Genomic DNA, 13,345 nt, shown 5'->3' with positions numbered 1-13,345 from the left:
TAACCTAAGCACTGTACTTGTATATTAAATCTAAATTTTAATAAGTATTGACTTAAGGGCTTTGATTGAACTGTTGCACGCTTTTTAGAGAGTGATTGACACATTTTGCTACAACAGATTTGTGTGTGTTCAGTGTATACTTTCGTAGTAAACAGGCACCAAAATACTCTGCAAATTACATATTTGATTTTTCTTTGCTGTGGAGACGAGTTAAAAAATATTTTTTGATGGATTGAGGGTAGATATTACTCATTTGAGGTACCTTGCATACAGTAGGTGAAAGGTGAGTTTGTTAATTAGCTGTGTATTAATCCTTTTCCCATATATAAGTCCTGTGCTCACAGGTGTGCCGTTTGTGACAAATGTGATGGATTCAGGGGAGATATTATTCATATGAGGAACCTTGTGAGGTGAAGGATGTATAAGCTGGATAGCTGTGTGTATTAACTATTGTCGCATGTACTAGTCACGTGCTCACATGTGTGTCATATGTGACAACTACTACTCTCAAATTTACACCACAAGGATATAATTGTAAAAAAAAAAAAAAAAAACATTTCCAAACCTTGTGTAGGTTTAACACAAAATAACTGATACTGTTGATAAAATCTCTTGGCACAGAAAACATCACCAAGTTGTAGTTCCTTCTTATAAACTTTAACACTAAGAAAATAATAAAATATCACTAGGAAACAAGAAGAATTTTCATACAGTCGTTTATTACAGTATGTGTCTTTGTACTCTAAAGATCGACAATCATAAAAAAAAAGTTTACAAAGATGGGTATGGTTATCTTCTCTCAACTGCATCTGAGTTATTGTGGCGAAGTCTTCAAGTTTTGCATTTAATATACTGCAGATTTTACAAGAGATAATCTCCAGAATAAAAATGTGCCAAAAATAATCTAGGACAGGAGACAAACACGTTTTGTCAAACTTTTTTTATTTTATTTTGTTCGTACAAATCAATACCTCTTTGGTTTGCAGTTTTAGACGTGGAAATACATTAGCTTTTAGCACCATGATGTTTGAGCTTTAAACTTCCCTACTTTTAGTGGTCTTGGCCAGCAATAACAGGACAGTATAGAAGCACCAAGCACAATTGATTTTCATTGATAGATCAATTTAGAATATTACATTCTCATGTGATGTTGACATGAATACAGAAACCTGACATTAGTGTTACTGTGTTAGTTCCCTGCCATTTCTTACAATGCAATCAGTTTTGTGTCTCATCAAACTCTCCCCAGTTTCTACCCATGATGAGGTAGTTGACAGGGAAGTTCTTTTTACTAAGTATGAACTTCATCTTGGTTAGAAAAGTTTTCTTTCTGGAATGATCAATGCTTTGCAAATTGGCCAAAACTCAAATAATATCGCACAGTGTTTCCTTAATAAATGTTGATTTCTATAGCACCGTTTAGATGTCTTCAAAATATGACATTTGTACAAAAAAATATAGCAAAAGCATTTGTTGTGTAGTTTGTGTTATAGCAAAATATTTAGCCCTTCCCACCTAATTATAATGATCCCTTTGTTGCCTCAATTTTTTGGAAATAAATAACTGGAGTACAGTTTATTGTCTGTAGTAGGTGACAAAATTAGAAGAAGAGGGGAACAAATGGAGTGCATATCATTTGCTGTGGTTTTAAAAAAGAGTAATACCCTTAATTTACAAGAAGCAAACAGGGCCCACATCCACACCAAATTCTTGATTAGGCCCACCGACATCCATGGGTGCAATATCTACAATGGGCAACCTCATAGTCTTGCGTGTTCTGTATTCAAATACTGTTTTGCCCCACTCTCCTGTATGTTTCTGAAAAAAAACCAGCACAACAAAATGATTAAGTCTATATCATATACATTTCATGTGAAGCAAAATTCAGACTCCTGCAGTACACCAAAGAGTATATACTTTGGTGTTATAGCTAGAAATTCACATATAGTCTTTTTTTAGGCAGACTCTTTAATCAACATTTTAATTCCATTAAGGAATAAAAATGCCGATGACGATACCAAAATTGGATCAATGCGTTGAGTAATATATCTTCCAAATACAATTGTGTGTGTGTTTCTCAACGGGTTGTCTAACTAACCTAAGTTTTTTGTATCTGTATACATTATGATCACCCCAAATCTCATTCTACCTAGAGAAAACTTAGTTTACATAGACAGACCATTACTAGGTTTCAATTTTACTTTTGTATTGTGCCCATCTAAAAGACCCACAATTATAACAATAAGGAAAAACTGGAGTAGATTGTGGGATGATTAGGAGAAAGTGTGGTTTGAAAGCAACAATTATTAATGGTCCATGAAATGTCTCTGCTCTCTGAATTAGCAGCTGAAACTATGCAGTCATACAATAAATTGATTTATATTGCAGTATGATCATTTTCATAGGGAGAGAAGGATGTCTAAACATGAAGTTCTCTTCTCTGGTCTGCCAAAATAAATTCTTACTATTTACAACAGTGATTATGGAACATCAACACTTGTTGGTTGGGTAGTTACTAGTATTGTGAAATTGGTCCAAGTCATTTAGACAGACTTCCGTAACCACATTTTCGTTGACTCCCTACCCAAAAAGTTATAAGACTTAAATTTCTTGTCTCCCTGGAAAAATAGGATCAAATACCAATGTGTGTCCCATTGTTCTGAAGATCTAAGCCTAGATACTGGAACATTGAAAATCATGGTATTGCATCTAATGACTATACATTGATAATGTTCTATTTCAGTTCTTCCAAAATAACCAGGTTTCTTAATAGTCTTTTATTGAAATGTAATTTTATTTATGCACTAAAATGCTATAAAATAGTGTTATACTAAAAATAACATGCGGTGATCATGAAATTTATTTTTTCTTATGAAGATTAATACTTACAGTGCAACCGTCCTCAAGGACAGTGTATGTGAATTTGCTGTTTCCTTCCGCTTTTAGCTCACTGTCGGTAGAGCTCATGAATTTCAGAGCCTTCTTTACATTTCCGTTCTCATTATCCATGTATGCAATGCTATTTTTGCAATGGTATGTGATGTTCTGAGAGGCTCTGCTAGAGAGGATTCTAAGGAATGCAATCTGAACATCTGAAATATCTTCTGTAAGGTCAGGATCACCATAGCTAAACTAAAAAGTGGATACAAAAAGGGTATTCAACTTCTGGTCTCAAAGATACAGTATGCATACACCAACAGGAGGAAAGAATATTTCAGAGAAAGAGTGGTGCTAGAACATGCTAGGTTATGCTCTGTAGCTGGAGGGTGGGAGGCTCAGAGGAAATATAACCAAGTACTTTTTCACAGAAAGGGTGTTGGATTCATGGAAAAGCCCCCTCCAGAGGTGTATTCTAATAACTTTGTGTGCACATCGTAATGGAAAATCACATTCATTTAAAAACTTTTGGCCAACATACTAATAATGTTGTCAGTGACCATAACAATATAATCTACTGTATATATAACTCTTGTGATTGTTCATGTTGACATGGTACTGTACGTAACATTTTATATTGCCTGCCTAAGATTTAGCATTTAGCCATTTATGGAATGCATCAATTGTGTACAAGCCATTGTTTATGTACAATAATTAATGTTCTATCACTAATGCTATACACAAAGATAGAAGGTTCCCTATTGAACTGAATCCTATATATTTTTGATCCGTTATACTATAAGAATATGGACATTAAGGCGAGCGTAACAGGTACTTATCCTTGTTTAAATAAAGCAGCCTCAGAGCTCTGAGAATCCAGCAGAGAGATAGTTAATTACAGCCACTCAATTAACTAGTCCACCTGGACTAATGATAGCTCTGTTAAAAGCCTCATGTGAGACACAGGAGATAGATTCCTTAGCTCACATTTGGGCAGATAGGAGAGCAAAGAAGCCTGCACACAGACACGGTCTTGAGCACAAAGACTGTGCTGAGATTGACACTCAGATAACCAGAGACCTATATTTCCTGGACACAGAGGACCCAGGAACCTGCCAGAGACTAACATGGAGGGCCACCTGCTTAAGGTTCTTCCTTAGACTTTGGGGTGATAGGCTGGTAATGGGAATATCCCTCCAGTTCTGCAAATAGGGTCTGGGGAAGTAAGTTAGCCCTTACAAATGGATAGGGGTTTGTTATTTTGTTGTTTTTGTATGTTTTGCCTGGATAAAGGAATAGACGCAATAAAACCAAGATATCATTTCATCTCCATTATATGTACCTCTGCACACATCTCTTTAGTGAGTTAAAGTGAGTTCAATACCTAAATGCTGAAATGTAAACCCTATTACTTTGAGTTTCTTACCTGAAAGCCTCCATTCATAGACTCTCCAAACCAAATGTGTTTCTTGTCACTTTTAGAACTGGTGTACCAGTTCTTGCGTGTGACACTACTGGGATTGGCATTTATACAGGTTTCACCAGTTTCCATATTGCAGAATACCTTAATAGCATCAATTTTACATCCTTGGTTTGGATCAATCCAATATTCTCCTGAAAACATAAACAATAAAACAATTAATTGTTTAAATGTCAAAGTAATACTACACAAAAGAAGATGTTACAGACTATTACTCTGTGTTTTCATTTTACTCCAACTCCATTATATATTGCCACAGTATTTTACTTACATGCTTTTAATTCTGCTTATTCAATGTTTATTTATTTATAAAATATTTTACCAGGAAGTAATACATTGAGAGTTACCTCTCGTTTTCAAGTATGTCCTGAGCACAGAGTTAAGACAAATAATACATGGTTACAAATACAGTTACATAAATGAACAGGGTATACATTATATACAAGACATTGCATGCACAGTTAAAGATAATATATATATTATGGGCGTATGAAACAGTTACAGACCAGATTAAAATGTGTGACAGCCTTAGATTTGAAAGATCTTAAACTGGTGGTGGATGTGAGAGTCTCTGGTAGGTTGTTCCAGTTTTGGGGTGCACAGTAAGAGAAGGAGGAATGGACGGATACTTTGTTGAGCCTTGGGACCATGACCAGTCTTTTGGAGTCTGATCTCAGATGATAGGTGCTGCATGTGTTAGGGGTGAGGAGCTTGTTCAGGTAGCTGGGTAGCTTGCCCATAAAGAATTTGAAGGCAAGACAGGAAAGGTGAACTTTGCGCCTAGACTCGAGTGATGACCAATCTAGTTATTTGAGCATTTTGTAGTGATGTGTGTTGTTGCATTGGAGAACAAAATGACAAATTGAATTGTAGATGGTGTCAAGTTTCCTAAGGTGGGTTTGAGGTGCCGAGCCATATACTATGTCTCCATAGTCAATAGTTGGCATTAGCATCTGCTGTGCGATACGCTTTCTGACCAGGAGATTTAGGGAGGATTTGTTCCTGTAAAATACCCCTAGTTTAGCATAGGTCTTGGTTGTCAGGGTATCAATGTGCATTCCGAATGTTAAGTGGGAGTCAAACCATAAGCCCAGGTATTTAAAACTAGTGACAGGTGTTAGGGTGGTGTTAGCGTTGGTTCTAATATGGAGCTCAGTCGCTGGAAGCTTTACAAATTTAGTCTTGGTCCCAAATACCACTGTTACAGTCTTGTCAGTGTTTAAAAACAGTTTGTTTTGGGAAATCCAGTTTTCGAGTCTCAAAAGGTCAGACTGAAGTATGTGCTGAAGGTCAGAGAGGCTATGCTGTGTGCATATAGGATTGTGTCATCTGCATACATGTGTATTGAGGCTTCCAGACAAGCTGTGGGAAGATCATTGATGAACACTGAGAAGAGTAGGGGCCCCAGAACAGAGCCTTGCAGGACACCACAGGTGATATCCAGGGGGTTGGAGTTAGAGCCTGAGATGGACACATGTTGGGATCTACCTGATAGGTAGGACTGAAACCAGTTTAAAGCATGCTTCCCTATTCCAGAGCTCTGGAGTTTGTTAGGCAGGATAGCATGATCAACAGTATCAAAAGCCATTGCAAAATCTAGGAATACTGCACCAGTGAGTTGTCCCCGTTCCATTCCACACTGGATTTCATTGCAAACTTTTAGCAGGGTAGTTACGGTGGAGTGTTTGGGGCGAAAGCCAGATTGAAATTGGCTAGGGAAATTTGTCTTGGTATAGTAATCACTTAATTGGGAGTGGACACATTTTTCCATGACTTTGGATAGAATTGGGAGAAGTGAGATTGGCCTGTAGTTTGAGACAGTGTTTTTGTCCCCACTTTTGAAGATTGGGACAACTCTGGCAGTTTTCCAGGTCTTAGGGATATGGCCTGAGGACAGGATAGAGTTGACTATGGAAGCCATTGGTTTGGCAATGGCTGGGGCACCAAGTCGTAGGAACCTAGATTGTAGTAAGTCAGGTCCACATTGGCTGCTTAGTTTTAATTTGAGGAGCGCTTGTTTAATCTCCACTTCGGATACTGGCCAAATTCAAAATTGTGGGCAGTGTTGGGAGGGGGTGGGGCTATGTGGGTACTCCCAGGATGAGATTCAGGTTTGTGGTTTGGGCTGCATTTCACTAATAGGTTAGTGGCACACCCCACAAAGTAATCATTGAATGCATTTGCAATGTCAGTGGGGTTTGTCCGAGTAATATCCCCCTTAGTGATATTACTTGGTTGTTGATGGTTAGAAGGCTGGAATATATTGTTGATAACCTTCCAGAAGTTAGCTGGGTTTGATGTATTCTGGTGGAGATTGTCAGAGTAATGTTGTGCTTTTGCATGCCTTGTTTGCCTTGTGCACGTTCCGCCGGCTTCTGTATTGATTGAGATCCTTGGTAGTGCCAGTTACTTTGTAGCTTTTCCACAAGGTATCCCTGAACTGGTAGAGAGCTATCAGGTCAGTTGTAACCCATGGAAGGCGGGCCCCTCATACCCTTATTTTGCGTAGTGGAGCATGGGTATCGCAGAGTTTTAAGAACTCGGATTGGAAATAGTCGAGCGCAGAATCAGGATCAGGAATTAAATCGATTCTGTGCCATCGGCAGTTCGTAAGGTCATCTAGAAACTGTTATGGGTTAAAGTTTCTAAATGTTCTAGTGAGGCGAACTTTAGGGCTTGAATTGGACGGTTTAATTTTCCTTACACAGTACACTATTGCATGGTCACTGAAAATATCAGGAAGGATGCCAGAGGATTGGATTCTGCTGGGGTTTGAGGAGAGGATCCAGTCTAGCAAGGAATGGTTGTGCGATTTCAGGTTTGTCCGTGTGGGTTGGGAAATGAGTTGCGATAGGTTAAGTGATTTGATTTGAATGTGCTAGTATAGGAGTTTATTTTCACTCTTCTGTCTATGAGCAAATATTAGTATCTTCATTAGACATAAGCTATTTTATTCCCTTCCCTAATAACCATAAGGAGAAGACGTAGGAAGAATTGTTTGTAGGCTATACTAGCTGTGAGTGAGCTGATATGTCCAGAGATTAATCTACAAAGTTCTTTCTTTATTAAGTAAATAAACAATGACAATGTGTTTGTGGTTGTGGTTCTCAGTAACATTGTCAAAACGAATAGAATTGCTGGGAAATGCACAAAACACTATTAAAGTACTCACCATTCTTAAGTTCTGGGTGACAGAATTTCAGGTCACGACAGTTACGTGCTGGGTTCTTTCTAGAGCCATCTGGGCTGATGATGTTTTCTATCTGGTTGTTGATTGATTTCAGTGAAGACATAATCTCAGAAACACTGATTGCGGTATCAGTTGCTTGGTCACCATAGTATGGTGATGAAGGGCCTTTCTCACCACCAAATGATCCCATGTTAGCTCCACCACCATCACAACAAGGTCCAGGAGGGCCAGGAGGACCAGGTTGTCCAGGTGGACCAGAGTGACCAGATGCTCCCTAGAAAAGAAGTACTGTATAGTACAGTATGCCAACCAAAGTCTTTTGATGTGGTCAATGTACTGTACATTCATAAGTTGAGGCCCAGACCTGTGGTTAAGGTACTAGACTTTGAATCCCGAAAACTGTATTGTTCTTTTAAGTAAGGAACAGCACAGCATATACATGTACAGTAACAAATATAATAAAAATACATGTAATGCAAATAAATTATTAAAATGTATACAATCACAAATCAAACATGAAATAATTGAAGAGATATAAAAGATTGTATGTTTTGGCCAAGCCTATAGGGCCTATGAGATTTTAAGGGTCCATTCCTGAGATAGTGCTAGAGCCAGGGAGGATGCCAGTTTTAGTTGTCCACATTAGACATATAAGGCCTTGAAGGATTTGAGTAATTATAACCTGAAGTGAGGAGTTGATCTCACCATCATAACACCAGCTTCAAATTGATCATTACGAGTATTCACCAGATACTTGAGGCTATTTATCAAACTCCTTGACCAGGTACATTGCAATTAATAATCCTAAAACAGTATTTACATTTTTATAAGAAATTACAAGTCATCATCATTCATCTAGTACAGTATATGTTAGATGCATCACTGGCATCCATTTATATTTTCAAATGTTCATGTGACACTGATGTCTGGATTAATTTCTATACTTAGTGCAGTTCTGAATAGGCAATGAGTAAATTATAATACTGACATGGTAAAATTAACTTCACAAATATATGAAAATGAAAAGAAAGCCTTAAATAAAATATTAGAGTTATCATAAAAGCGCTCACTTACCTCTGAGCCAGTTTCTCCTCTGCTACCACGAGGACCTGGTGGACCAATGGGACCTGGGTATCCACTGGTTCCATCTTTTCCAGGTGAGCCATTTGATCCTGGAGGGCCCTAGAACAATAGGAGTATGGTACATTAGTCGCAGTATTTGTAATACTGTATGAAGCATACCAGATTTAGTCTAAATTGTTTAATGGATGTTTTAAAAGTAACAAGTCATATGGGTCTATTGACAAATTTAACAAACCTTCTTGATTATTAATAGCTACTAGATATGTGCATTTAGCCAAGTGTTTTGGTTCTAAATAATTTTGGGGATTTGGTTTTGTAGAAAACCAACTTGTTTGGTTTTGCATCATGTAACATGAATATATATATATATATATATATATATTTATTTATAATGTATTTTAATGTAATTCTATGATTTAATTTATATATATATATATATTTATTTTTATATATATATATATAATATATATATAAATTAAATCATAGAATTACATTAAAATACACATTTGCATTACTAGAAAAAAGGAATTTCCAAATAAAGATCAATATATCAAAAAAAATCCAGGAAAACAAGTAAGAAAAAAAGACACAATTCATTATCACGTTAAAAGGGCATTAAAGAAATGGTCCAATAGCCTGTGGTGTTTTAGTTTTCTTTCTAAATATGTTTGGGGTTTTAGTTCTAAAAATCTTAAGGGTTTTGATTTTGTATTTGCTTGTGGAATGTAATGTTCTTATAGGTTTTGATTTCCCACCAATTTTTTCTAATCTCTATTGACCACTCAAGTGAATGGCCCATAGTGATTGTAAATGGCCAGTTCATGTGTGTTTCTTTTGCACTAGATTTATGATGCCCCACCACTGTTCTGACATTATAATCACCAAGACTACTGTATGCTCTGTAATTATAACTGTTGCCACTATTACATAAAGAAACACACACATATAATTAATGTGTGTTATCTTTACGATCGCATTTCCAACCTGCTTGGCCACTTGCTACACGTAACGTATTTTTAACTTCATTGGTGCTTTGCCTTTTATACCTACAGTACAGCATAATGAATGGTATATACATTATTAACAAAAGATAGATACTAAGTGGAATATCTTACTTACTCTAGGACCAAGAGGGCCTGGGCTTCCAGCAGTACCTTGCTCTCCAGAATTGCCCTATTGTGAAAGGACGTATAGCACAATGTCAAACTCTTTATAAGTAAACAAGCAAACCTTTTGAGTTGAAAACATAGTGGAAAATGTATGCCACAGTTTAACTTTGTGTTTTTATGCATTGTAAGACACCATGTGCTACTCCATATTAGTTCAACCTTGATCTACAGTAATTAACATGATGATGAAGTTAACAATTTCATCCATAAATAATCTAATTTTGTCAATGCTCTTCTTATGTACTCACATTATGTAGTTATATAGGGGGAAAAGAATGATTAAGGACATATGTAGAACTTAGCCTAGAATCCTTATCTTTTAAGGACCTCGTGGATATTGTAATCAGTCCATATTAGCCATTATAGCATTTTCTTGTGAAATAATTAATAATAACATGACATAACCTGTTACAATAGACCCTTCATATAAATTGTGCCTACTGCACTTTCAATTTTGTAGGTTTCATTTGAAAAACAATGTGCTAACTGCTACACTGTCAAATACCCACAGATTTTATCACTGCTCATTGCTTAGCTAATGAAAAAAGGGACTACATTTCAATAAACTACCATAATCAAATGGCAGATTGAATTTCAATACAATTACAGGAATGTTCACTATTTTATGACCCTGGTAGATTTTGTAACTAATACCTGACATGCAACAGTTTTAATTGCTTGATACGGCTCTGCTTTTAAACACCATAATTGTCATTTTTTGTATTAGGCTATTGACTTTCAGGCAGAGACTATAAATTGTCAATTAAGATTTTCAATACAACAGCATACAGAGTGGCTTCTTTTTCCAAAACCTTGGAAGGGGTTGACTTTATTTACTAAATACTTACAGGAGGACCTGGTAGACCAGGGTTGCCAGGGTGCCCACGATGACCCTTCATTCCATTCGTACCACGTTCACCAGCTTCACCCTTGTCACCACGTTGACCTTGGGTACCCTTAAACAAGAAACCACATTTGCATGTTAAACAATGAAAATCAAAGATAGTCATGCATTTCATATTCTAGCAATGTTCAATAACAACTTACAGGACCACCACGAGCACCAGCAGGACCAGCAGGGCCAGGGGCACCAGAAGGACCCTGCAGAGAGGAAATTAACCATGTAAAACTATATAAAATGACTACAAGTTTAAACGTTGTATAGAATGTGATAAGCCAAATCGCTTCAATGAATTGTACCAGCTACTGCAGACTTGTATTGTAGTTACTGTATATCATGCCCCATCATACTGCCCCATCATGACTGTGGAGAGCTTGCATCTAACAGAATAAAGTAGGGTTGTTTTACTGTAATTGTTCTATGAGTAAATAGATCCAGCTGAATGGAATGGAATGAGAAAAGTTGAAGGAATACTGAAGTATGGTAAATATAAATATATTTTAAAATATGATTTTAAATCATTAACTAGTATTATATTATTCCACTATTTTTGATGTCAGTATTATTTTACTGTAATTAAGATGAACTACTATACAGCTCAATTTGAATGTAACACTAACTAGGGTACTATTAGGTGATCAGTTAGATACAGTGTATGGTATTTATCACAATGTAAGGAATTTTTCAAGATTTTCTTGTTGCAATTTCTAGATCATTGGTAAGACCTCATCTAGAATATTGTGTTCAGACACTATCTCCAGAGGAAATACATACATTAGAAGATACAGTAAGTAAAGGTCTACATAATAAAATGTATTATGGAAAGACTAAAGGACCTCAACATGTACAGCTTAGCCGAGAGAAGGGAGAGGGGAGATATAACTGTGAAATATATCAATGGTTTCAACATGGTAGAGGGAAGGATATTTCACAAAAAATAATTGCTAGAGTACATGATCTGAAACTAGAGGGTATCAGGGAAATGTAAATAAGTATTTCATGGAAAGGGTGGTGAATCAGCCTTACAATAGACGTAGTAGTGACTAGTACAATAAGGGAATTAAAACAATGCTTAAGATTGACACAAAGATACCCTACATATGAAAGAAAAAAAGGGTTGCATAAATAGGAAAATGGGTAGGCTCAATGGGCCAAATTATCCTTATCTGCCATCAAATTCTATGTCTTTCTATGTTTGGGGTAATGCCAAATAGAACTTACATTTTCTCCTCTATCGCCTGACTTTCCAGCTGGACCAAGAGGGCCTGGGGCACCAGGGTGACCAGGAGATCCATTAGCACCAGGAGAGCCATTTTCACCACGATCTCCCTGTTAAATGATTTCATGACCAGTCATTTGGAAAATGAAGGCAAATCACAGCCAATACAGGCTTACAGTATACATGAAATTATAGGATGGTTGCTTACTTTACTACCAGAAGAGCCGTCCCGTCCAGGCAAACCATCAGAACCAGCGTTACCCTGAAGAAAAGAAAAAATTATGTACAATAGTTAAAAACCAAGATATATACCAGAAAAAAAGACCCGCAGTACTCTCTGGGAGGTATCCAATGTAAAAAAGGTTTAAACCCTTTTTTACATTGGATACCTACCAGAGAGTGCTGTGGATCTATTTTTCTGGTCTATCTATCGTTGTCTCTGGATGGTGATCCCGGCTACACTGCAAGCACCCTGCTCCAAAAGATAAGTTATTTGTCCTACTCTTGCATGATGAAGTGTATATATGACTATACAATATCCCCATAGTTTGCGTATCTTCAGAAAAAAAAAATGCTGTGGTTAAAAGGTGATGCACAGCAAACAGCAAGCTTGACCCTACCTGTCTTTCTAACTATCGACATGTCTCCCTCCTGCCTTTTGCCTCTAAACTCCTTGAACATCTTGTATTCTCTCGCTTGCTCCATTTTCTCAACACCTATTCTCTCCTAGACCCTCTACAATCTGGCTTCCGCACTGCTCACTCCACGGAAACAGCCCTCACTAAAATAACTAAAATAACTCCATGCTGCCAAAGACAGAGGTCATTACACTTTGCTCATATTACTCGACCTCTCTGCAGCATTTGACACCGTGGATCACCCTCTTCTCCTTCACATTCTCCATACTCTTGGTATTCGGAACAAAGCTCTATCCTGGATCTCATCCTACCTCTCCCATCGTACTTTCAGTGTCTCTTCTGCTAACACCTCCTCCTCCTCTATTGATCTCTCTGTGGGGGTACCCAGGGCTATGTCCTCTGACCTCTTCTCTTTTCTCTGTACACACTCTCTCTAGGTGACCTAATAACATCTTTTGGGTTTAAATATCATATCTATGCTGACCACACACATATGTACTTTTCAACACCCGACCTTACACCTGCTGTACAAACCAAAGTTTCTGAATGTCTCTCTGCTATATCATCCTGGATGGCCCTCCGCTGCCTTAAACTCAACATGGCTAAAACAGAGCTCCTCATACTTCCTCCCAAACCTGGCCCTACTACCTCCTTCCACATTACTGTTGGAACTACGATCATTCACCCAGTAGCCCAAGCATGCTGCCTAGGGGTCACACTCGACTCCTCTCTCACATTCGCCCCTCACATTCAAAACATATCTAAAACCTGTCGCTTTTTCCTCCGCA

At 37.4% G+C, this 13,345-nt stretch overlaps 1 protein-coding gene across 1 annotated transcript in view; it reads right to left on the bottom strand.

The window, feature by feature from the left end:
• Positions 1 to 699: 699 nt before the first annotated feature.
• COL3A1 (collagen type III alpha 1 chain) overlaps positions 700 to 13,345 on the bottom strand; it is an 87,916-nt gene continuing 75,270 nt past the window's right edge. Inside the window, exons 42-51 of the mRNA XM_075608451.1 lie at positions 12,128 to 12,181; positions 11,922 to 12,029; positions 10,847 to 10,900; positions 10,648 to 10,755; positions 9,750 to 9,803; positions 8,622 to 8,729; positions 7,530 to 7,821; positions 4,304 to 4,491; positions 2,890 to 3,132; positions 700 to 1,818 (exon numbers count right to left, since the gene is read on the bottom strand). Coding sequence (XP_075464566.1) covers positions 1,672 to 1,818; positions 2,890 to 3,132; positions 4,304 to 4,491; positions 7,530 to 7,821; positions 8,622 to 8,729; positions 9,750 to 9,803; positions 10,648 to 10,755; positions 10,847 to 10,900; positions 11,922 to 12,029; positions 12,128 to 12,181 — 1,356 coding nt within the window. The 3' untranslated portion in view covers positions 700 to 1,671. The remainder of the gene's footprint in view (positions 1,819 to 2,889; positions 3,133 to 4,303; positions 4,492 to 7,529; positions 7,822 to 8,621; positions 8,730 to 9,749; positions 9,804 to 10,647; positions 10,756 to 10,846; positions 10,901 to 11,921; positions 12,030 to 12,127; positions 12,182 to 13,345) is intronic.

The sequence above is a fragment of the Ascaphus truei genome, chromosome 7, assembly GCF_040206685.1.
Source record: "Ascaphus truei isolate aAscTru1 chromosome 7, aAscTru1.hap1, whole genome shotgun sequence".
Classification (NCBI taxonomy): Eukaryota; Metazoa; Chordata; class Amphibia; order Anura; family Ascaphidae; genus Ascaphus; species Ascaphus truei.
The sequence above is the reverse complement of the archived record's forward strand: the minus strand, read 5'-3'. Positions and strand labels throughout refer to the sequence as shown.